The 24,126-nt window shown below is 55.6% G+C and overlaps 5 protein-coding genes across 5 annotated transcripts; 4 read left to right on the forward strand and 1 right to left on the reverse strand.

Moving 5' to 3' along the window:
* The first annotated feature begins 941 nt into the window (after positions 1 to 941).
* TRAVEDRAFT_69400 (uncharacterized protein) lies at positions 942 to 7,012 on the forward strand. The gene is made up of 19 exons (XM_008036360.1): positions 942 to 1,015; positions 1,067 to 1,983; positions 2,037 to 2,135; positions 2,188 to 3,243; positions 3,294 to 3,315; positions 3,367 to 3,449; positions 3,505 to 3,553; positions 3,617 to 3,654; positions 3,753 to 3,923; positions 3,985 to 4,172; positions 4,241 to 4,550; positions 4,612 to 4,696; positions 4,754 to 4,781; positions 4,836 to 4,944; positions 4,998 to 5,208; positions 5,257 to 5,457; positions 5,509 to 6,026; positions 6,082 to 6,221; positions 6,270 to 7,012. The coding sequence occupies exons 2-19, from the start codon at positions 1,105 to 1,107 to the stop codon at positions 6,592 to 6,594; spliced, it is 4,512 nt and encodes a 1,503-aa protein (XP_008034551.1). The 5' UTR covers positions 942 to 1,015; positions 1,067 to 1,104; the 3' UTR covers positions 6,595 to 7,012.
* A 210-nt stretch (positions 7,013 to 7,222) lies between these two features.
* TRAVEDRAFT_114967 (uncharacterized protein) lies at positions 7,223 to 8,389 on the forward strand (the record flags this gene model as incomplete). Its single annotated transcript, XM_008036361.1, has 10 exons — positions 7,223 to 7,370; positions 7,435 to 7,457; positions 7,520 to 7,664; positions 7,721 to 7,746; positions 7,796 to 7,892; positions 7,950 to 7,960; positions 8,015 to 8,056; positions 8,108 to 8,156; positions 8,209 to 8,273; positions 8,330 to 8,389. The coding sequence occupies 10 exons, from the start codon at positions 7,223 to 7,225 to the stop codon at positions 8,387 to 8,389; spliced, it is 666 nt and encodes a 221-aa protein (XP_008034552.1).
* A 4,307-nt stretch (positions 8,390 to 12,696) lies between these two features.
* On the forward strand, positions 12,697 to 14,754 carry TRAVEDRAFT_161644 (uncharacterized protein). The gene is made up of 9 exons (XM_008036362.1): positions 12,697 to 12,768; positions 12,826 to 13,256; positions 13,314 to 13,438; positions 13,498 to 13,698; positions 13,750 to 13,839; positions 13,904 to 14,031; positions 14,091 to 14,240; positions 14,292 to 14,347; positions 14,409 to 14,754. Exons 1-9 carry the CDS (start codon positions 12,756 to 12,758, stop codon positions 14,517 to 14,519), a joined length of 1,305 nt encoding a protein of 434 aa, XP_008034553.1. The 5' UTR covers positions 12,697 to 12,755; the 3' UTR covers positions 14,520 to 14,754.
* Positions 14,755 to 18,145: 3,391 nt separating this feature from the next.
* Positions 18,146 to 19,575, forward strand: TRAVEDRAFT_142226 (ribosomal protein S5 domain 2-like protein). Its single transcript, XM_008036363.1, has 4 exons — positions 18,146 to 18,984; positions 19,041 to 19,225; positions 19,291 to 19,361; positions 19,417 to 19,575. The coding sequence occupies exons 1-4, from the start codon at positions 18,158 to 18,160 to the stop codon at positions 19,435 to 19,437; spliced, it is 1,104 nt and encodes a 367-aa protein (XP_008034554.1). The 5' UTR covers positions 18,146 to 18,157; the 3' UTR covers positions 19,438 to 19,575.
* Positions 19,576 to 20,488: 913 nt separating this feature from the next.
* On the reverse strand, positions 20,489 to 23,884 carry TRAVEDRAFT_161656 (BRE1-domain-containing protein; the record flags this gene model as incomplete). Its single annotated transcript, XM_008036364.1, has 16 exons — positions 20,489 to 20,742; positions 20,799 to 20,865; positions 20,920 to 21,108; positions 21,166 to 21,297; positions 21,351 to 21,500; positions 21,558 to 21,686; positions 21,744 to 22,005; positions 22,070 to 22,215; positions 22,266 to 22,445; positions 22,492 to 22,665; positions 22,718 to 22,852; positions 22,921 to 23,124; positions 23,181 to 23,362; positions 23,421 to 23,487; positions 23,538 to 23,681; positions 23,738 to 23,884. The coding sequence occupies 16 exons, from the start codon at positions 23,882 to 23,884 to the stop codon at positions 20,633 to 20,635; spliced, it is 2,418 nt and encodes an 805-aa protein (XP_008034555.1). The 3' UTR covers positions 20,489 to 20,632.
* Between the last annotated feature and the right edge of the window lie 242 nt (positions 23,885 to 24,126).

Raw genomic sequence — 24,126 nt, forward strand, 5'->3', positions numbered from 1 at the left:
TCGGATCGGCGCCCCCCGTACAATATTCGGACAAGCAAAAATTGGAAGAACGTAGTGGATGTGAAGATACCGCAATGTTTACTGAGCGCTCTTGTGTCTTCGGCCAGCCTAAAAATACCTGTTACAGTATTGATGAGTACTGAATATACACACTGGCCACTACAGAGAATAGAGTAATTTACAGAGGTTACACTTACCTTGGCCCCAATAAGGGTATCTTCGGGAAGACCGATTGACTTCCACCCCGAACGAGAGGCTGATTACGAACCTAGGCGTATACTATACATACGTTATTTCAATAAGACAACTCCCTATGCAGCTGCAGAGCTGCCACTACCAGGACCCCCGATTATAGTAGGGGAACCTACATCACGACCTCCCAAAAATGGCCCAAAATGTCCGCGGATTTTTGGCCGTTTTGGACCTCAAATGTCCGGAAAACATCCAGCTTCCGACCCATTTTTGGAGCCCAAGCGCCCAAAATATGGCCTAAAATGGTAATTTAGCGCTCGAAAACGTGCCTCCGACCGGCGTCTACGGCGCTCCAGGTCCTCCGCCCGCGTTCTCGAGCAGATTTGTCCGGAAACTCCGCGCGTCTAACTCAGGGTTGGGTACCCATTTGACCACCTTTTGTCCGGAAAAAATCTAGCTTGGGGGGTCTCCAGAGGCCCAAATTTGTCCGGAACCACATCGGGGAGACCCTACTATAGTCGGGGGTCCTCCACTACCTCGAGCTCATTGAGATAACTACGTCACCAGCGCGCCGTGCGTCAGACTCCAGAGGAGCGAGGCAAACGGTGACCGGCCCGGGATAGAGTTGACGCGCATGGCTCCTTTGCGCTGAACCTCTCCTCCTCATTCTCCTTCCTCCACCACACTCTCATGCCTAAAACCAACTCCTCGCCGACAGACCAGACCATACCTTCAAGCCCAAGCCCAAGCGCTTCTTCATACGTCTATCCAATCAGATCTTTGCTTAGTGGCATTCAACCAGCAGGAGGGTCCAGGGATCATGGTATGTGGACACATCTTCGTGTCTTTCTCTCAATTCCTAACTCTCGGCCAGACGGCGACACACCAGCGGATGTCCGCTCTCTACCCGAAATGGTAGACACTTTCCATCGATCAAGTAGCTCTGGCAACTTGGCGAGCATGTCGGACTCCCCAAGACGAGATTCAAGACCTCGCAGTGCGGTCGACCTCGCATCCGCATCTGGTCCTTCCAACCGTCGCTCCCATAACGGAAAGCGCGGCCCCATCCCCAACTACCGCGACTTTTCGCCAGACGAAAGCCCCTTCTCTCCCCGAACATTCGCTTCCGCCCTCCCTGGTACTTCGCCATCAGACTCAGACATCTCTCCCGGCGTAGACGCGCTATTCGCCCCGGAATCTGAGGATGAAGCCGTGCTTTATCTTCCCAACGCTGGCACGAGATGTACCACTGGAAGGGATGATCCTCGCCATCCATATCCTTTTCCGGAGGTGGCGACGGAGGCATTGGCGGACTTCGCTTCACGCAATTCGCTGATACCAGGTGTAGCTACCGAAGACCACCCGAGCGCGTCACCTTCTGCGGGCTCTCTGGCGGAGCTCCTTGCACATGAACCGTCAAACTTCTCGCAGTCTGGCATTGTTCATCTTGCCCCCCTAGACGAGCAATCAAGGTCTCGATCCAGTTCAGGAGGTCCCAACTCTGGACGACGGAACAGCCCTAGAGTGCCGCACTCAGGTAATGGTTCCGGGGGCTCGTCACCACATCTAGGGCTGTCTAGGTACAGCGGCTCTGGCTCGCGTGGACAGTCTACCGATCTCTCCACCTCCAACCCTTCCTCATACTTGAATTCAGGCTCTGCTAGTCTTGTGAGCGGCTCCACTGGCTCTTCCCGACCACACACGACATTAAGGTATCAACATGTTGAAGATGAGGATGGACATCATCTCATTGTGGGGCGGGAAGGCAAGTTGACGAGGTGCGAAGATGAGGTAGGTGCCACAGCTTATCGGTCGCACAGATAAACTAATGAGCATTTGGAAAGCCAATTCGGGCCCCCGGCGCCGTGCAGGGATTCGGTATACTTATCGCTGTGGAAGAGGATCTTGAAACGGGGAATCTGGTAGTGCGACAGGTTTCCGAGGTATGCCTGCAGATGTTGCGGCGGCGGTCCGTCTGCTGACATTATGGCGTAGAACTCAACTGAGTTGCTTGGACTCCCTCCGTCGTACCTTTTTGGTCTGGAATGCTTCTCGCAAACGTTTCCGGAACAACAAGCGGACGTGCTTTTCGATAATATCCAGTACCTCAGCGACACAGCGCTGACAGCCGAAGAGCAAGCAGAGAATCTACATGTCTTTATGGTGAGTGGATGGGGCGAACCGGGGTCTGCCCTGTCCGAGGAACCTGGCGGCGATGTTCACAACAGACGAACCTGGACGTGCTGGTGCGCCGCACACAGACCACAACTCGCTGTACCCGGCGGCGTGGCGGCAGGAGAAGATGGCGTCGACGCTGCTTATCAGAACACCATCATCCTCGAGTTTGAGTTCGAGCGCGATCCTTTCAACCCGTTGTACCCGCCTCCGCCGAATGTGGAAGACGATGTGGGCAGCTCTGGGGTATCCTCTCCGTCAAACGCTTCTACCACAGAATCGGGTAGCTCCGGACGCACACTCGTGTCCAGTCCAGACGAGAGCGTAACATTGGATACGCCCCCAGAACCCGCGGAATCTTCCATGGTGGTCGGCGATAATCCTCCCGCCTCAACAACGCCATCGATATCGGAGCCTATCTCAGGTCACAATGTACCAGGCAATGACGAATGGTTGCCCAGCCCCGAAGATATCCTCGAGAGTACGACAAGTCGATCGAAGCCACTCCCAGCGCTTGAGCGCCTTCGGCGCACCAAGCGTTCTTCTATCGAGGACACGCCCTCCTCTGACCACGGCAATGGCGCTCGGCCTCGGGCTAGCCACCGTCGAAGGCGAGGGACCGGCGCGGTCGGTATGATGGATGTCTTCGCAGTCATGGCGCAGATTAACGAACAGCTGGGCGCGGCTCCCGACCTGGATACGTTCTTGAAAGTCACGGCCGGCGTGGTGAAGGATCTCACGCAGTTTCACCGAGTGCTGCTATACCAGTTCGATGAGGCGTGGAACGGTCAAGTTGTAGCGGAACTCGTTGACTGGAACCAGACACACGATTTGTACCGTGGGCTTCATTTCCCCGCATCGGATATTCCTGCACAGGTCAGTGCTATCTTACAAACCCTGCTTGATTTATCTGACAGCTCGTGTAGGCGCGCGAGCTGTATGCTTTGAGTAAGCTCTTTACAGTGTAGATGCGTCCGGTTTACGTGAACGTGTTTATAGACAAAGTCCGCCTGCTGTACGATCGTGGGCAGCCTACAGCCCGCTTGGTCGTAAGGAGCAAAGCCGACCTCGCGAAGCCACTTGTATGACGTATTCAGTCGCATAGTACATCTCGAGGCTGATCAGTGACGTTTTTAGGATATGACGCATTGTTATCTCCGAGCCATGAGCCCAATTCATATCAAGTGTATGTCGTACCCGTTGCTCCGCCCAGTTCCGTTTGACTTATCGGGCCTCGCGATGCATGCAGATTTGGAGAACATGGGCGTCCGTGCCTCGATGTCTGTGGTGAGTGCTCCCCCGTAATCCACTTGCCATATACACGCTGATGAGTTGGGATGTCCGGGAACTCGGCGTGTTCCTGGCCCTGGCGACTGAACCGATAGTCCATCATCGCATTTGGGACGCTGTGGGGTTTAGTCGCCTGTCACTCCTACGGTCCACAGGGTATGCGCGTCTCGTTCCCCGTGCGGCAGATGTTGCGGCTCCTCAGCCAGTCCATCTCGCGGAACATCGAACGGCTGAGTTATGCCCAGCGGCTCCATACGCGCAAACTGGTAGGTTGCTACATTCAGCGGATATTCAGCATACTCAGCCATCGTGCCTTCCCATACATAGATCAACACAATGCCGACGGACCAGCATCCTGGAGGGTACATCGTCTCGAATGCGGATGACCTGCTCGGGCTATTCGATGCCGACTACGGTGTCCTGGTCATAGGCGAGGGCGCAAAGATCCTGGGCCCAAACCAGCATGGCCAGGAGATTCTCATTATTGCAGAGTACCTGCGACTGAAGCAGTTTACGTACGTACCGTCCATCCATGTTACATCCCCACAGTGGTGCTGCGCTGACGCTTGCCTGGATTTTGCAGTACGCTGCAAGTCTCCCAGGCAGTGACAGTCGACTACCCGGACCTCCAGCTCACTACTGGTCTAGAGGTCATCGCCGGGCTATTGTATGTTCCTCTGTCGGCGGGCGGGCGGGATTTCATCGCGTTCCTACGCAAGGGCCAGCCGCGGGAGGTGCATTGGGCAGGGCGGCCGCGGAACCCAGGCGAACGTAACGTTTTGGAGCCGAGGCGGTCATTCAAGACGTGGGCAGAGATAGTCGCTGGACGGTGCCGCGCGTGGACAGACGAGCATCTCGAGACGGCAGGCGTGTTGGCTTTGGTGTACGGAAAGGTAGGTTGCCATTTGTTTTGCAAGTGATGCGCGCTTGTTTTCTGAAGAGTTTTGCCCTCAGTTCATCGAGGTGTGGCGGCAGAAGGAGACTGCGCTGCAAACAACCAAGCTGACGAATATCCTGCTGTCGAATGCAAGTCATGAAGGTGTGTACCGGCGTCCTGTTTAGCGTCAGGCCTCAGCGCTCACGACGTATGAGTTAGTACGAACGCCGTTGAACCATATCATCAAGTAAGTCCACGCGCACTCTCTCCAAAGATGGCCTTCTCGCTGACAGTCTCTCAGCTACTTGGAGTTGGCTATGAATGGTCCCCTGGATATGGAGACACGAGAAAACCTGAGCCATTCTCATGCCGCTTCGAAGAGTCTGTTGTTCACGATCAACGACCTCCTGGTGCGTGGAAGCGCTGTTCATGCACTTACTGCTGCTTATTCGACCATTTCCAGGACTTGACGCGTCTCGAAAGCGGTCACGAGACCTCTTTCAACGAACCTTTCGATCTCCATCAAGCAATCGACGACTCCATCCAACTATATCGGAATGAAGCTCGCAGACGCGGGCTCGCCTTCATCCTGGACCTCGAGGCCTGTCCCAGAGAAGTTGTAGGGGACTCGCGGAAGATCCGGACGGTAGTTGCCAATCTCACGGCGAATGCCCGTAAGCCAATAGTCGCACACTCTAGACTCGTGCTAACCCTCTGGTCAGTGAAATACACGGCCCAAGGGTCTATTTCCGTGCGATGCAAAGCGTTCGAGGAGCCTACAGGCCTGAGGGATACCGGCGATCTCGCAGTGGAGATCGTTGTAGCGGACACGGGTTGCGGTATTCCCAACGATAAACTGGAGAGCATCTTCCGGGAGTTCGAGCAGGTGGAGACTGCACCACGCGCGCACTCCCCCGGGCTTGGTACGTGGTCTTTTTGTCTCTTCCACTGACATTTGCCTGATGATACCCCAGGTCTCGGGCTGGCTGTCGTCGCTCGCATCGTGGAGCAGCTTGGCGGTCAACTGCGAGTGGATTCGAACTTGGGCCAAGGAAGTCGCTTCTCGTTCTTGTTGCCTCTCACCACCGACGTGCATAGGAACAGCGTGTCGAGATCTTCCGGGTCGTCCCGGTCGTCCCTGGTGCTGACGCAACACGGCGGCTCGCGAGGCTCGGAGTTGAACGACTTGGTCGACGCGCTATCTGTTAGCCATATGGATGATTCGGTAGCTCTGCCCAGGCCATCGAACGACCGTACCTCCACAGGACGGTCCTCCACCGGATCCGCTGGCGGGCATGTCGAGATTCAAGATTCCGGGATACCTTTGCGCCCCGTGAAAGTCGATGAGTTCTCCCTCGACCGTCCGGTACCTCAACCTATGAGCTCTGTCAGCTCACAGGCCCGGAAGAGTAGGAGCTCGCCCGCGAAGCGCTCGCCGATTGGCCGCTCTCAGTCAGAGTCGCTTCCCAAGCTTCGGATCTTGATTGTTGAGGTAGGTGCTCCGGGCGTATCGAGACAAAACCCCAGCGCTCATCGGTACATGCCAGGACAACGATATCAACCGCATGATTCTCGCGAAGAGGCTATCCTTGGATGGACATACCATCGTCAACACGACGAACGGACAGGAGGGCCTGGAGATGGTGCAGTCTGATCGTCACTTTGACTGCATTCTCATGGATATCCAGTACGTTGGCTTTTGTGCTGTGTGGTGGCGAGCTAACATGCGTCGCAGAATGCCTCTGCTCAACGGTTACGAGGCAACCGAACAAATCCGCATCTTAGAGAAAGATGTTGAACGTCTCGACCGTGCCTCCCACCAGCAAAACGGGCGTATACCCATCTTCGCCGTCTCTGCCTCCCTGTATGAAAACCAGCGAGACGAGCTGTACAGGCTCGGCTTGGACGGCTGGATCCTCAAACCGATCGACTTCAAGCGGCTCCGTGCGATCCTGAGGGGCGTCGTCGAGCCCGCCCAACGCGAGAAGGACGTCTACCGCCCGGGAATCAACTGGGAGGTCGGCGGCTGGTTCTCGCGGCCCGCGGACAAGGCTCCATGAACAATGTCTTCATCGCGGACACGGAAATCACTGGCGGCCTACTGCACTTGCTTTCATATTCCCTCGTCGCCTTGCTATCGATCGGGCTACCGCAGCATTCATCATATCAGACCCGTCACGCCCGTACTCATACCGTAGCATTTCTAGGGCAGACAGAACACGCATCCGCACACACGAACGTTCCGCGCCCGTGTTTGCATACCATATCATGTTTTCCTTATAAGGCTGCTCTCTGTGGGTCGTTTCATGTTGTATCACTCAGGTCTCCCCCTTCCGTCATTCGCGGTTCTCGCATATCCCTTGCATCTCGTATCTTGTAGCCATACCTCCAGTACATACACGCGCGCTGTGGTTCGGCTTGCGACTGTCTCTGCTGTATTATAGCATTTACCATTGGGGAAATCTGTAGGCTCGTTACCTCGCCAGGGAATCACGCATCGTTCAACTCTACATACACAGCGGACCATATGCAGCGCCGACCATGTGGCTGGGTCGGCGAGTGATGCGCGCAGGCGAAAGGGGTGGCCCGGGTCCGGCCCGCGAACGAGTCGCCACGTCTGCTCGAACTGGGCGCCGCGTAGCGGTCGCGAAGCCATCTCATCTCTCTTTCTTCCCCCCACCACCAGCCATGTTCTTCAGTAGGCTCACCCTCGGTTTCCTCCTCGTCACGGTCGCCGCGTTCTTCTGCGCGCAGTCCGTCGAGGCTGCCAAGGGTCCCAGGATCACCCACAAGGTCTACTTCGACATCAAGCATGGCGACAAGGACATGGGCCGAGGTGCGCGGGCTCGCACCAACGTGTCCTGGTGGGAACATGAGAGCTAATTCTATTGCATCTGCAGTTGTGCTTGGTCTGTACGGCGGCGTACGTGTTGATTCGCTGGAGATACGGATTGAGAGTGTTGATGCCCGGACTGCGCTGCACAGACTGTCCCCAAAACCGCGGAGAACTTCCGCGCTCTTGCCACCGGTGTCAAGAAGGACGGAACCGCTCTCCCAGAGGGCTTCGGCTACAAGGGCTCGAAGTTCCACCGTGTCATCAAGAGCTTCATGATCCAGGGTGGTGACTTCAGTGAGTGTAGCGAATCTGCACGTTTGAAATGTTTTCTAAATGCTCGAATTGTTTAGCCCGTGGTGACGGCACTGGCGGCAAGGTTAGTGCATCGTTACTTCAGAGATCAATGTATGAATCCCTTCGCGCAGTCCATCTACGGCGACCGGTTCGCGGATGAGAACTTCAAGCTCCGCCACACTCGCCCCGGGCTTCTCTCCATGGCTAACGCGGGCAAGGACACCAACGGTATGTTACATCTGTGTTATGACGCGGATATCTGTGCTAATGCTTCCTGTGTCTTAGGCTCCCAATTCGTAAGATCCGTTCATAGGGGTTCTCACTGCCCATGTCTAACCTTAATACCTTAGTTCATCACCACGGTCATCACAAGCTGGCTGGACGGAAGACACGTATGTCATATTGAGTCCCCATACTCCATACTCTGGTCTAACATAACGCAGGTTGTCTTTGGCGAGGTTCTCGAGGGTATGGACATCGTCTACGCTATTGGTAAGCTGAGGAGACATCTCGCATGTGATTATGTATTGACCATCTGTTGCAGAGGACGTGCCCAAGGGTGCCCAGGACCGCCCTGTCGAGGATGTCGTCATCGCGGACTCTGGCGAGGTGAGACGAGCTTAACAGACATCATTTGGAACAAGACTGACATGTTCTACCCGTAGCTCCCCGTTGAGTCTGCCACCACTGAGTCCAAAGAGGTACCTACCCACGCTGAGCTCTAATGCTCGGTTTCCCTCGGAGATAGGCAGTGTATCAATGAAAATTTGCTTCGTTGTTTACAGGGTGATGTACTCATCGAGACTGCTACACACGCCGAGCCCACTGCTGGTGCGACCTCAGGAAGCGAGACGACCGGTGTTGCTGTCCCTGCCGCCAACGAGACTGCCAACAAGGAGGCCGCTGCTACCACCGTGAAGCCCGTCGAGGATATCTCTGAGCCCACGGGCTCTGCCTCTTCCGAGGGCTGGGTAGATGTTCAGGAGGGCTGGGGATTCTTTTCGTACCTCTTCTTCCTGCTCGTCCTGGTCGGAGCTTGTTTCGCTTTCTGGCGATACAACGGCGCCAGGTACGTCAAGCTTGCCTTCAGTGGGCGTGAGCGGGCAAACTACCGCCAGGTTCGCGCGGATGTGGAGAGGTAAACTGCTGCCTCTGGAAGGTCATGCTGTTGTGCCACCCGGAGGTGTTTAGTTTACGGTTATCTTGCTTCGTCTCTCGTTCAACATAGACACTCTTTGCGAACACTCGTGAGCGCTTTCGAGGTCGGAGTCGTATTGCTATGCGACGTCAAGCTAAGGGGCCGGAATGCCACCGGCTCTCCGAGACGCTGGTTCTCGCTCTCACTCGGGAAGAACCTAGCTTTTCATACATCCGCCGCAAACGACGCACATCGGGCTAGCCGGCGAACGTACAGATGTGCGGTGCGTCTTTTGTCGCCCGGAAGGCATCGGCACTAATTACTTATTAGTGGCAGACGCCGCAGGGGGACGATGAAACGTCCCTGATCCACCGAACGCTGTCCGAGAAGTACGGGCTCGGGCGGCACAACGTACCTCCATTTGGTAGTCTGTGTGGTTCAACAACTCGTGGTGGTCCCGAAGTTCCACCATCATCCTCCACCTTGTCTCCTAGAGAGGGAGGCGGGGGGCGGTTGACCCGGGACATGCAATGCATTCGGGCGCGAGGTTAGTGTGTGACGCTGTCGTCGCCTTTCAACGAGAACCACATTGCTATGTTCGTGTCGCCCGTGGTGTGAACTCTATCAGCGGCACATTGTGTGTGTAGCGTCCAGGTCCTCATATATTAGGAGGCATCGGTGCGTGACGGGCCTGCATCTACCCTCGGCAACAAGAGCCACTCAATTACCAGAAACGACGAGTCTACAGTAGTTCCCCTGCCTGCGACCATGTCGCACACCGGTGCGTCTTCCGTTGCGTCTTAAATCTGAGCATTATCATAACGTTTTCCTCTCACTTAGATTCCAGTGCGCGCGCGCCTTCGTCTCCTATCTACCACCGCATTCGCCCCGACTTCACCATCCCTCGAGAAGTCCAGACCCCCGACCCATTCAGGGATGAGTTTTGCACCATAGGGGATTCGCCGCTGCCGTATGCTGGCATCCATACGCGAAGGGACGTCGACGAGAAGGGTGTGTTCAAGGGCGTCCAGATTATACAAGTTCACGGTATCAGGACCGACACAACCAAGAGAAAGGACCCGAGGGCGATTGGCGCGGCCTGGCTCAAGCTCACGCACTACTACGACCTCGTTTACCATCACTTGAAGCGGCACTGGATCATCTCCTGCGCCGTCGTCATTGTTACCATCGTGGGTTGCAGTCTCGGCATCGGCTGGGCGTTCCGCCTCAGGAGATTCAACATCGCCGATCCGGACAACATGAGTGGTTCTATGGTACGCTGGCATCCACTGTTGCCGCACAGCGCGGGGGCTGACACATTCATATCTGTGTGCGCAGGTTCAGCTCTCGGCGAACATCGTGAATGTGGACCCATTAGAGCAGAAAATGACCTTGGATTGGGTCATCGACTACAATTGCGAGGCCATCGGATGCCCCGACGTGAACATATATTTTGACTCGTATGTTTTTTTATCCATAAATATGGGGGTGAGTGTTGCTCACCGACCGAATGTAGGAACACCCTGCGCACGGACTCAGCCAGCTCGCAAACACCAAGTAACACCAAGCCCAACCCCGTCTTCACAGTCAACGGCGACAACGTGCTCGCGAGGAGGAACAACACTGATAGACGGGCAAGCTCGCTGACGTTCCGGACCGACGTTGCTATCTCCAACGCCGACACGCACCGTACGCTCCAGTCATACCCTTACGACAAGTAAGCATTGTGCAGCGTACAATTTTAGCGTGAAGGCACTGAGAGGCCATCTCCTAGATATGACACCGAACTCGTATTCTTCGCGGAGGTGATCACAAACAACTCAGTCAGCATCGCCATCGTGAAGACGACCGGCATTGCAGTGTAAGTGTTATCGACCTGTAGCTCTTCCCTCGACTGCACATGCTTATGCTCCGCTGCATACTAGCGGTTTCGAAATCCAGCTCCATAACACAACCGACGACAGGGACAACTTCGGTACGGTCATAAAAAACATTGAAATCACTCGCGGCACCGCAATCAGGCTATACGCCATCTCCATCGTCCTCGCCATATGTGAGGGCTTATAATCAGGAGAAGAGGTGATCCCGGTACTGACCGTTTGCATGGAACAGGGCTCGTGACGTTGATGTTCATGACCACTTGTGTCGTAAACGTGTTCTTCGGGAAGGGCATATCCGCAGGCGTCCTCGTCCTGCCCATCGGAACGCTCTTCGCGTTCACGCAGCTCCGCGCGACCCTTCCTGGCGCACCTGAGGGTTTCGGTACGCACGTTCCTTTCGCATAATTTATTGCCTCAGCTAACGCTGTCCGTCCCCTTGTGCTGCTAGGTGCCGTGATCGATTTCATGGGGCTCCTGCCATGTCTAGCCATCCTAACCTTCTGTGTACGTCAACTGCGTTTTTTGCGACCACTGTGGTGTCGCTAACTGTCGCCTGCTTGTACAGTCCGTGTTCATGACCGCTATATTCTTGCACCGCAACCCGGAGCACGATGCCCCGCGCTGGCGCCGGATTACGCACGGGAAGAGAGGACGCAGCAACTCGTTTCCCGCTTGACGCAAGTGCGGCTCCGTCACCGCTGGCACGCTGAAGGAATACATACAGTACGTTGTGCCATTTGAAACGCTTCTAGGACGACCATTGGACACTGTCTCCTACCTTATACCATACCGCGACCCCACTCGCACTAAATTATCTCTAGTAATAAATAATGGGGGCGCTCGCTGCCGACGTCGTAACGCACGATAGGAAGGATGGTGGTGTCTGTCGAACTTGTCGCGGCCCTCGCCTACGAAACTGCCATTGGATTTTAGATTTGAGCGAGCGAGCGTCTGCTTACCGGGGCTTGCCGAAGCATGCACTATGACCGCGTGCGAGCCGTTTTTGTACACCATCCCTTTGCCTCCGTGCTACGACCACAACGCCACTATGTACGGGACAACTGAAATCTGCTCTGTTTTACTCCTGAAGACTCTATTTATTGACTGCACCGACCTGGACTAGGGACTGGAATTCTGGAGCATGAGATGTAACTTGAAGCAGGCTGGGAAAGCATCGTAAGCTCCCGAAGATCGTCGTAGGTCACTCTGCCTCCGCAGTGATACAAGAATTTGCAATCGTTGGCCTTGGACACATTCCCACATCGCTGTCTCCGCTGTTCTCCTCTTAGCCTATTTTAGCTGAAATGATTGGTGCTAAGTACAGCCATTGGTGCGCTCGCCACTGGTTACTTCCTCTTGGGCGGCACGCTCGTATCGCAATGCGACATCGAGCTAGGGGCTGGACCGACAGCCGTCATCTCACCCGCTCTCCGAGACCCGATGTCAGATCACTCTCGTTCTCACTGCGCTCGGGAAGAGTCCGGCCTTTCACACGTACGCCCACAATCGATTCACGCCGGAGCAGCTCGTCTGACCTGTGCAGTACAATTGCTTCCGTCGAACGTGCAGATGTGCGGTGGTCCTTTTGTCCTTTATGCTCGAGAAGGAGTCGAAGTTGATTATCATTCGCAGACACCGCAGGAGACGTGATGAAACACTTCATTTTGCCTGATGCTGTCCGAGAAGTACGGTACCGGACGGCACAGCGTACCTGCATTTGGCAGTCTATGTGGTTCAACACCTCGTGGCGACGGGTTCCACCATCATCTTCCCCCTGGTCATGCACCGCGCTAGGATCCGCGGACGGCCTAGAGGGAGGCGCTATGCTGTTATCCCGGGACGTCCAATCATTTTGGGCGCGCAGGTTGGTAGGCGACGTCGTGGTCGTTGACTGAGGAGAACCACATTGTGATGTCCATATCGCCCATGCTGTCTGAACTCTATCAGCACGGTGCGTGTACAGAGCGTACATATACCAGGATGCATCGGTGACGGACGGTTCTGCGCCTGCCCTCGACCAGCAGCCTCCCGGCCCCCACTCGGACGAGATCGGTGACATCCCCGCCTGCTACCATGTCGCACAACGGTGCGTTTCCCGCCGTACCTCGTTGAGCATCATTATAACCCTTCGTCTCCCGACTAGAGTCTAGCGCGCGTCCGCCTCTGTCTCCTACGCACAATCACGTTCGCTCCGAGCCCGCCGCTCCTCAACTGGTCCAGACCCCAGACTCTTTCCGGGATGAGTTCTGTACCATGGTGACTTCGCCACTGCCATACACCGGCACGAACGCCCGAGGGGACGTTGACGAGAAGGGCCTGTTCAAGAGCCAGCAGATTTCGCAAGCCGGCGGTGAGTTCGGCGCGGACGAAGGCAAGGTCCTGACGGGGGTGATGGCGGCCTGGGTCAAGATCGCGCACTACTACGACCTCGCGTACCACCGCCTGAAGCAGCACTGGATCATCTTCTGCGTCTTCCTGCTCGCTGGGATCGTGAGCTGCAGCCTGGCGATCGGCTGGGCGTTCCGGCTGAAGACATTCAATATTGCGGACCCGGATAGCATCCATGACTCCATTGTACGATTACTTCACTCTTGGAAGGTGCGGAGGCCGACGTGTAATTGTTTTGTGCAGGTTCAGCTCTCGGCGAACATGGTGGACGTGGACCCGTTAGGACAAGAAATGACCTTGGACTGGGTCATCAACTACGACTCGTGCGAGTCTATCGGGTGCCCAGACGTCAACATCTACTTCGATTCGTATGTGTCTTGATTCTTGCATGTCAGCACTGGTCCACTCGCTCACCGGGTCTGCATAGGAACACTCTGCGTGCGGACCCCACCAACTCGCAAACCCAGAGCAATGTCAAGCCCGACCCCATCTTCACTATCAACGGCGGAAACGTACTCGCGATGAGGAACAACACCGATAGACGGCCGAGCTCGCTGACATTCCGGACCGACGTCGCGATCTCGAATGCCAACACACATCGTACACTTCAGTCATACCCTTACGACAAGTGAGTGATTGTTACTAGCTTTTTGGAGCAGAACACTGAGAAACTGCCTAGATATGACACTCAGCTCGTATTCTTCGCCGAGGAGGCGGGCACAAACATCTCCGTCAGCATCGCCATCGTGAAGACTACCGGCATTGCAGTGTAAGCCAAGTTGTGCTCACAGCTCTACCCTGATCAGGGGCTTACGGTTCATTTCGCCGGATAGTGGGTTCAACGTTCAGCTCCAGAACACGACCGACATCAAGGATAACTTTGGTACGGTCATCAAAAACATCGAGGTCACCCGTGGACCTGTGGTCAGGCTATATGCCATCTTCATCGTCCTCGTCATCTGTGCGTGGATTTCTCCTCATTATAAACTGACGCGTGTACTAACTGCTTGCGTGCGATAGGGCTGGTGACGCTGACGTTCATGGCGACCTGTGTCTTGAACGTGTTCTTCGGGAAGGGCATATCTTCTGGCGTCCTCGTCCTACCTATGGGCACGCTCTTCGCGTTCACACAGCTTCGCGCGACTCTCCCCGGCGCACCCGAGGGTTTCGGTGCGTGTCCCTCCCCCGTCTAATCATCCACCCCAGCTGACCCACTGACAGGTGCTGTGATCGACTTCATGGGCCTCCTGCCGTGTCTCGCTATCCTAACTTTCTGCGTACGTCAATTGCTCCCGTTATCACCACGGTTGTGCTGCTGACCATGGTCCGGTATTGCAGTCCGTGTTCATGACCGCCATATTCTTGCTCCGCGACCCTGAGCACGACATTCCGCGCTGGCACTGGACGAAACCCGGAGAGGGGCGACGGGGCACCACCTACTCTGTTTGATGACCTGACGATTCCGCTACGACTGATACGCACAAGACGATCGATGCGAGTAACATTTACTTCACGTAAGACTATGTATGTCCACTCTGAAGACACAGCGCTGTGCCACCAGAGACGCTTCGAGGATGGCCATTGGACCCTATGTATCCTGCCTTGTACCCCGCTCACGCTATATAATTTGTTGTTTGTTGTACATACGCGGCGGTCTCACCGTCGCACCGCACGCCAAGGCACAGCGCGACAGAGTATCCAGAACGTATATTACCTCGAAAAGAGTCCGGTGCAAAACATACAATATCATACCGCACAGCACAGCACATCCCAGAAAACGTCCCGCTCAGCTGATATACGGGCTTGGCTGGCGCTGCAGCTGCGACCCGGATGACGTCGCGCACTCGTACAGAGTGAACGCCGTGAGCAGGTGCAGCGAGATCGCGTAAAAGATGAACGCGGTCCGTGTCCGCCGGTTGCCCAGCACCGCGCGCGTGAGCACAAGTACACCGCGCTCCAGCACGTTCAGCGACTCGTATGCTCGTGTTGCCTCCTAAAATGGGCTGTTAGAGACGTAGAAGAATGGTTGAAGACTAGGGGAATACGCACTCGACCACGGAACGCCTGGAAGGGGTTCATCGCTTCCTCGCTATGAACGTGCCATACGTTAGACACGCCGCGAGATATACAATGGCGGGCTGAGATACGTACTATCGCGCTCGATACTTGCTCATATCGTCCGACCTGCCAGCGGCGCTGGAGGATGGCAGCGGGTCGAGCGTAGACGGCCGCGCCGCCGAGTCCTCGCGGTAGCTCTGCATGTAGCGCACCTTCTCGTAAAGCTTCAAGTTATCTGCCTGCAGGCTCTTCACTTCTGCCCTCAGTTCAGAGATAATGTTGAACTGCTTGCGAAGTTCCTGCGCTGTATATTAGCACCGCTGTTGGGCTTGGATTAGGAGAGGATGATTACCTCTTCAAGCTCGGCATTCCGTTGCCTGAAACGATCTCGTTGGGCGGTCACAATGGGAAGGATAGAGGTATCGGCCGACGGCGCGAAGGGTATAGGCGTGGTCCTCGCTGGAGAATCCTGTGCACACAACGTCATCAATATTTCGGGAAAGCTTGGTCTGAGGTCTGATATATAGCACTCACGCTGGTTTTCTTTCCCAACTCCGCTAGCACGTCCACCGGCGTGGCCGAGCCATTGACATGAGATGGGGTGAGGCCGCCATCGGCCTTGCGCTGATCCATCTGCAGCAGGTCCGTCTCCAATTTCTCGTTCAGAGCTCGCTGCTTCTCAAGCTCTGACTCTGTAGCAGAGAGCTGTACTTCCATGGACTGCAACGCAGCCTCGAGTTCTCCATGCAGGATCTGCGGTCCGAGTATGAATGGTGCGCAAGGGCGCGGATAGAAGAGTGGGCGTACCCTGAATTTCGTGAGTTCCTCGAGGATGCGTTTGTTCTTGGTAGCTAGTAGTACCTCGAGCGGCTTCCCTTGCTGTGCGTTCGCCTTGGCCGCGTTAGGGTTTGGCAGTTGCAGACCGAGGGCGTCACCGTTGAGCGTCAACTCGTCGGCATCCAAATCATCGTCGCCGTCTAGGCCCGCGAACTCGACGTACTGCAGGGCTTCATTCAGTGATGCTGCCGACGTGGTGTGCGGCAGAGGACCAACCTTCATGATCTCAAGCTCGCGCTTGATCTCGTCGTAGTCTGAGTACTGTTTAAGCTTGGTCCGAAGCTGGTCGACCTCGGCGGACTGAACGCATGTCAGTGCAAAAATTCGCTAAGCTTCCCTAAGTAAAGACCAACCTTCTTCTGAATTTCCTTCGTGAGCTCGTCCGCCTTCTTGGAGGCAACAGTCCGTGCTTCCTCGGCAACGTGTTTCTGCGTCTCAAGGGCCTGTGACAAGCGGTCCGTCTCTGACTCTAGCTCGGCGACCTTGGACTCGTACTCCTTTATCCTGTGGCGGCGACAAGTAAGCATGCTTGGCAGTAAGCGCGGCTGGTCCTAATGAGAGCCTCACCGCTCCGTGCTCTCGTGTCCGGTCTTCATGGCCTCAATCTCAGCGCGAAGAAGTTCCTGTAGTCAACCTCGTCAGCTTCAGTGGAGCCAGCGGCTGGTAGCGTGATAAGGCATACATTGCGGCGTTCGACAGTAGCGACGCGACTGTTGGCATGCTCGAGATCCGCGACTACCATGTCCAGCTCGGCCAGCTTCGCCACAACCTCGTGGTCTGCACATGCATGGTCAGTTTGTGTGCGCGAAGGCTCAGCCATTCGCCGTTGATTTACCTTGACGTTGAGTGTGGTCGAGTAGCTTAGCCTGGTTAGTCTCATGTGACATGCGAAGATCGCGGAGCTGGTTCTTGGTCAGAGCAAGCTGGCGCTGCAAGTCTTGCTCTCTGCAAACCAACCATATGTAAGTCATGTCGGCCGAGCACCGAGACAGTCGTATCATACCGCTCCTCGTAGTTCCGCATCTTCTCGTCATACGTCGCGTTGAGCTCGTTCTCCTTCTGGGTGACCTTCTCTTGAATTAGGTCTTCCATCTAAGGGAGACTGTTAGTCACCACTCGCAACGATATGCTACGAGCGAACCTTCTGCTCTAGCTGTTCAACACGCGCGTCCACTTTCTTCTTTGCACTCTCAAGTGAGGAGACCTCGTTAAGCCGTTTCCGCAGATCCGCGTTCTCCTCACGGGAACGCTGGAGTTCCAGCTCGAGTTCGCGCGCCTCGGCGACCTTCACGGTCTGGTCCTATGTTGTGCAGCGGTGAGCACCATCCGTGCCATGGTTGTGGCATGTCAGACATACCACGGCTGCTTCCAGCAGAGGATACGGGTCCGGAGCTTCCGCGAATACTTTGTAGACATTGAGGAAGGCGCTCTCGGCAGCTTTGGACCGTTTCGTCAAGTTGTCGATCTCGGTCTGGTATGCTGCGCATTGTAAAGCACGTTGGTTCACGTACGGGGACGCGTGCCGTTGGACTTACCTTTGAGTAGTGTCTTGATTGCGGTGAGCTTCTCCTCATCCGGGATCCTCCTGAACTCTGTAGCATGGCACGTCTAGTATTGCAGCCAAGAGGGCACAGAGGCACACTGGGCACGAACCTTTGGTGCGGTCCGCGAGAGCCTTGCGGCCGACGACGCTCTCCTTCTGGTTCTCGACTACCTCGATCCCTTGCGCGTCAAGGGTCTTCTGCAGTTCGGATAGATTGATGTCTGCACAAGTCTGGGCACACGTTCATTCCGCTCAAGAGCATCCCACGCACCCTTCCATGTGGCAAGAGCACCAGAGAAGTTCTGTTCAGGAGCGGCCATGGTAGGGCTGTACAGCGAGTGAGTGAACCCTAGTTTTCGCGTATATTAGACACAAGAACAGCAAGAGAGACCCGCTCTTCCAGCCAGCAAGCAGTGGAAAACAGCGTAGACGGTCGAGGTCGAGGCTGAGGGAAGCGCGGTGGCAGGCCGAGTCCAGTTAGCAGGGCGCGCTGCCCATGACGCCCTCGCTATAACAGGAAGGTCGTTCCCACCCGCTACCGGGAAGCAGCATGGGCGCCTGTTCGCAGGACTTGCACATTTCGGCGACAGCGTGCTCGTTCTCCCGCTCATCCTCCTCATCCTCTCTCCCCCGGCCTGTCCGTGTCGCCATGAACATCGCCAAGCAGGCCGCCGGGGGCGCTCTGCGCTTCAGGGCGTACGCGACCGCCGCCTACGTCCCCCCCGCGTCCATGGAGAATGTCCAGCGCGGCCGGCTCCCCCCGCCCAAGCCAAAACCCGAGTCCCCGACGTTCTACACTGGGCGCGCGACGTACTACGACCAGCTGCTCGCGCTCGAGAACGCGGCGAAGCAGACCCGCTCTGCGCTCCAGCAGCTGCAGCTGCTCCCGCTCTCGCGCTTTGCCCAGCAAAATCTGCCGCCGCTGCACCCGGTGTGGAAGAGCCAGGTGGACCTCGCGGAGCTCATGGAGGCGAAGCTCACCACGTCGCGCTACCGCCGCTTCGTCTCGCAGCTCAACACGCTGAACCAGTACCGCCGTCTTGCGGAGGTCGCCGGGCATTTGGCACTGGCGGAGCGCCTCCAGCGCGTACTCGACATGTTCGAGCGGGAGAACAAGGAGGCCATCCTCGCCCGGGGTAAGGCGAAGCCGACGAAGTTTGACGAGTACGGAAGGACCTACACTGTCGGAAGGAGAAAGGAGAGCACGGCGCGAGTATGGGTTATTCGGTCCCAGCTGTCACCAGGGGAGCAAGCTGCTGCGTCTTCCTCGACAGCATCCTCAGAGCCTTCACAAATGCAAGCATCGGAAGAACCGGTACCTACACCAGTGCAGACCGTCGAAGACCCAATAGTGCACTCTGCGCCAGCAGTAGGCATTCCCGGCTTCGAGAGTGGACCTCTGTCCATCGGCCCGACTCAGGTCAAGGTGCACACGACGAACATCCTGATCAACAACATCCCTTTCACGGACTACTTGTCAGTACACTCTCTTGCTGTCCAGCGTCCCGACGAATGCTGAACCTCTGTTGAAGCCCGAACGTTGCGGACCGTGAACGCATCGTGCGTCCGTTCCGCATCGCCGGCCTCATCGGCGCCTTCAACGTCTTCGCGCTCGTCCGTGGAGGCGGCAGCACCGGCCAGAGCGGTGCGCTCACGCTGGGCATCGCGAAGGGCATTGCGGCGCATGCGCCCGAGGTAGAGCCTTTCCTGCGTAAAGGTGCGTTTCCTCGAAAGATATTGCGTTAATGTGGAGGATGCTCACACATCTCCCGTATCCTCCAGCGAAAATGCTCAAGCGTGATCCTCGTATGGTCGAGCGTAAGAAGACCGGTAGGGCTAAGGCTCGCAAGGGTGTACGTCCCCTATCATTTCTACATGATCTTCTCACTCACTCTGGATGTTCTTTAGTACACTTGGGTCAAGCGTTAGATGGAGACCTCTGGGATACACTGGGCGGCGTGCTATGGAACTCTACACAGTCGATGTCTATCATCATAATTTACATTGCATACACCCATCCAACGTGTGCGCTATGCAAAATCAAGCAATGCAGATTACTCTACTCAGGCTCTCGCGTAGCTATCGTCCTGTGTACTTTCACTCCGTGCTGCAAATCAGCATGAGGACTGTAGAACGGTACGTGAATCCTCCAAACTTTTAAGGCTGCATCCATTTCACACTTGGGCCTACTCGGGCTCGCCAGAGTTGCAGAAAGTATGGATGATTTTTATTGAAACTCTCACTACGTGTATACTACCCAGTCGTACCGTGTACGACATCCCGACTAACCCATAGGACCCAAGATACCAGGGAGACAGCATCTAGCAAAGCAAATCGTCAGTAAACTGTCGAAAGCTCGCAAAAAGGCGCAGATGGTGTAGAGAATCAGAATTGCAGAAGTACAGAAGTTAGTCATCAATTGGTCGTAGACCATTAGACTGTTGAGCTTGATATGTGATTGATGTTCATCTTTTGGTGCGTCCCGCCCAGCATGGGGGGCGGGCGCGAGGGAAGGCAGGCAGAACAATAGAGACAGTAACTCACCATTCGAAAGCCATCCAGGTTGTGCTGTAGTCCCTTGGGTATCACTACATCCTGACAGTGAGCAGAGGGAAAACAGGGGAAGCGCAGCGAGAGAGCAGAGGATGAAAGGCAACGGAGGCTCGAGCAGAAATTTATACCTGCAGACGATGTTCCCACGGGACGGCATCGCCCGCTCGGCCCAATCCGGCAAGTGTAGTGAACCAGAGCGTCGAGCCTTCAGGTTACACAACTGGTCCGATGGGCGTCCGAGTCTTCCCTCGAGTTTGTTTGACGACAGAATAGCAGTAGCAGTGAGCACGGAGATAAGGATACATATGCACCGCCTCAAATGAACTCTGTCGTCTCTCGCACATCGTTCGTGAATGCAAAGCTCCAAAAGGCCGGTGATTCTACCCCACACAATGCACGGACTGGAGATACACGGACTGGAAATTGAGATGGGATTGGCTCGTGATAGTAGCAAGCGAACGTGAGCAAAAGTCATAAACAGTAGAAAACAATAAGGTAAGTACACCAAATATCCGCAATAAGCCAGCGTCTGCCCGAACCATCCGTCGCCCGCGAAAATGCGAAGACACGGTCACTGGAAGTACAGCTGCTGCACTTCGCCCTGAGAGAAAGGAAGGTTGCACGCCGGGCACTTGCGCTGCCGCGTCGCTATTCGAGCCTCGACACACGACTTGCAGAACGCTGTGGGCGACGTGAGCGTGAGCACCGAAGAACATGCTGCGACGCGAGCGACTTACAGTGCATGCACTTCGTAATGACGGTGTTGCGCATGTTCATGTGACAAGTAGAGCACTTGAGGAGGCTCTGCGAGGACGTCAGACGCATGACACACGAGAACAGGCCAATACGACGACGTACCATGCACTTGTCGATCTCGCTCTGCAGCTCGGTCTCCTTCGCGTTGCCCGAAGAAGTAGACATCGACTTGAGCTTCGTTGCCTGCTTCTCCGCGTCCTTCTTGGACTTGATCAAGCTCTCCTCAAGCTTCCGCAGCTCCGCTCGTTTCTTCTCGATGGAGGCAGACTGCTCGGTCCACGCAGTACGAATCTGCAAAAGCATTAGGAACGACCGCACGCGACCTCGATGGATAACGAATGGATATACCTCCTCCATACTCTTCCGCTCGCCCATGAAGCGCAGCCGCCAGCTGGTGGTCTCGGTCGACGCAGCACCGACTTGCTCTTTCTGGAGCTCCGCGACCTTCTTCCACTGTATGAGCTCCTTCTCGAGATCATGCTGGGGAGTGATATCAGCTTCTGCACTACGATCGTCCTGGAAGAAACGCTCACCATTCGTGCAGTAAGCGCCTTCTCGCTCTGCGAGAGCTTGTCCACAGCCTTGCCGGCTTTATCCAAGTTACGCGCGAGGTTCTTCCGCTCTAGATCCACGCCCTCCTTGTCGCGCATCGCTGCGTAGAACTTGTTCTCCGCTTTGGCTCGCTGTATTCCGTTATGGCATGAGAGCAGTTCAGTTGGACCGGCAGGAAAACTACTCACGTCAACACCCGCCTTGGCGATGCGATCTTCCAGCGCGGATAGATCGTACACCTTGCTCTTGACTTGGCGGTCAAGCGTTTCCCAGGCGGCGGAGAGCTTATCCAGCTCAGAATACAGAGCGGATTCGGCCTGCAGATTCACGCATGAGTTTAGGCTGGAGAACACCGAGCATCAGCACGTAAGTACCTGTTCACGTTGCTTGTCCTGTATGCGTAGCTTCTCGATCTCGTCCTGCTTACGCTGCAGCTCCTCGGACAGTTGCGCAGTCTCTGGTGGTAGCGACGAAGAATCGCCGTAGACCGCCTGATACTTCTCGAGCTGTTTCTGGACCTGCTCGACTTGCCGACGTAGATCCGCTTCATTCTGAGAGACCTTGGCGATGTCGACCTGCCCGTCCCCTAGTGAGGACAAAGTCTTCTCCAGCGAGGATGCCCGCGCCTCTGTTTCGCTGACAATGGAACGGCCTATCAGCGTAAGTGTACAACGTTGAGTTCGGGACAAATTGCACGCACGAGAGTCTGCGCTTCAAGTCCTCGACATAGGAAGGACCTTCAGAACTACTCGACCACAAGAAGGTGACAAGATCATTGTCCCCCTCATTGGCAGCGAGGCGAGTCTTGAGACGTTTGTTCTCTGACTCGAGGACAGCTATACGCTCCTGAGGATGACGTGAGAATCGAGCGCAACTACGAGGGCATAGAAACATACAGCTCGTGTTTCCGCCAAAGACTCGAACTCTGCCAGTGAAGACGTCTTAGCGGCGTCTTTCGCCTTGCGCTCGTTGAGTTCAGAATGGTACTGGTCCCTTTGATCACGAAGACGTAGCGTCTCGACGTCACGTTTGGCTAGCAATGCCTTCATCTCTTGCACGGCAGTCTCACTACCAGCCTGAAACAGATGAGTAAACGCGCACAATATACTCTCGTAAACATACCTTGACAGAGTCCTCGTACTGTTGCCTCGTAGTCTGCATAGTGTCTAGTTGTTCTGTGAGCTTCACCAACTCCGCCTTAGCCTCCTGGTTTGTGTGGTCCAGGAGGCTCGCTCGCTCGAGGAGGTCCTTATACGAGGCTGTTTCTCGGATAATCTCGTCTGGGATTGCTTTCAGCTAAAGCGATTAGGTGAGCACATAGCAACACCAGAACGTGCAACAGCCCTACCTTGAGCTGCGTGACCTGCAGTTGATCCTTGAGGTCGGAAACTTCCTTCTCGTATTCTTGGAGCTTCGTTTCCCTGTATTCGGCGAGATGCTGCCACTGGGAGTCTGTGATGTGGGCACCGTTCACTACTGGTGGCTATTTGCGAGGCGATATTGACGGTACATTAAAGAATGCTAGTCGAAGAAGCTGTAACGAACACTTACTTGGGGCGACGAAGCCTTCTCTTCCGACGGTCCGTCGGCGGACTCGTCCTTGACATTGGACGCACTAGGGTTCAGGGACCTGCTCTGCAGCCGATCTGCGCGTTTCTCAGCTGCGACAAGTCCCTCGCGGAACTTCTCCTTCTGCGATTCTGCGTCACGAAGCTTCGTCCGTACCAGCGACAGTTCCGACCGAAGAGCGGAGTTCTGGAAACCAGGCTGAGCCACCACGCGATAACGGTGCGTATGGTTTCGCGGCTTACCTCGGCCTCTGTTTCCTGAACGCGTCTCAATGTCTCCTCTTCGGAAGGTCCTCCTTGACCTTGCGCCCTTATATGCACGAAGGCCTTGACAATGTCAGCGGTGGCTTGCATCTTGTCCCGTAGAGCATCAACATATTCTGGTTCCGCTTCGGAAGAGACGTGTACTGTGAGGTCACGGATATCTATATGTCGCGTCATGAGTGTGAAGACCCTCTAATTCGTTGATGAATGCGGACTTGCCTGCAGATTGCTGCTCTACAGAAGGAATGTCTTCGGGCTTGACCAAGGAGCGTATAGTGCCAATCAACTGCTCGTGACATTAGGACAACCCTATACGCGCGGAGCGTTTCTACTCACCTGCGTCCAGCATGCCTCCAATGCTGCAAGCCCGGCCTCGCACTGACTACGCCTCCGCTCCAAATCCGCAACCTGAGCCTGGTTTCTCTCGGCCTCCCTCGAGTATTGCTTCATCCGCCGGAATATGGCCTCCTTCCTGAAAAGCTGCGATGACCATTTGAGCTACATATCCCTACACTCTAACTTGAAGGTTGAGCCACCTCAACATTGTCGCCGTCCTTAGGCTCATCACTATGGGATAAAGTGCCATTGAGATGACTTGGCGAGGCACGGTCGTCCGAGACCGCCCGTTTCTTTGGTCGTGCAAGGTCGCCATCGTCAGCGTGTGGTCTCTTCCTCGACTCCATGGGGGTGGGTGCTGGGAAGGGCGTGGTGGACGGAGGCGACGCTGGCCACAGCGCACTCGAGAATGAAGTCGACGACGAAAGGACGCCGAGGTGATTCAAACTCCGCAAAATGTTGGACGCGCTTTGTAAGCGCTCAGCCCTGTCCTTCCCGCGACTCGTCCCTGTCCCGCTCCGAGTCTCCTCCCATCCATCTCTCCGACCCTTGGATATCCTCCGGGACTACGGTACTTCGGCACTGTCTA

The sequence above is a fragment of the Trametes versicolor genome (assembly GCF_000271585.1).
Source record: "Trametes versicolor FP-101664 SS1 unplaced genomic scaffold TRAVEscaffold_2, whole genome shotgun sequence".
NCBI lineage: Eukaryota > Fungi > Basidiomycota > Agaricomycetes > Polyporales > Polyporaceae > Trametes > Trametes versicolor.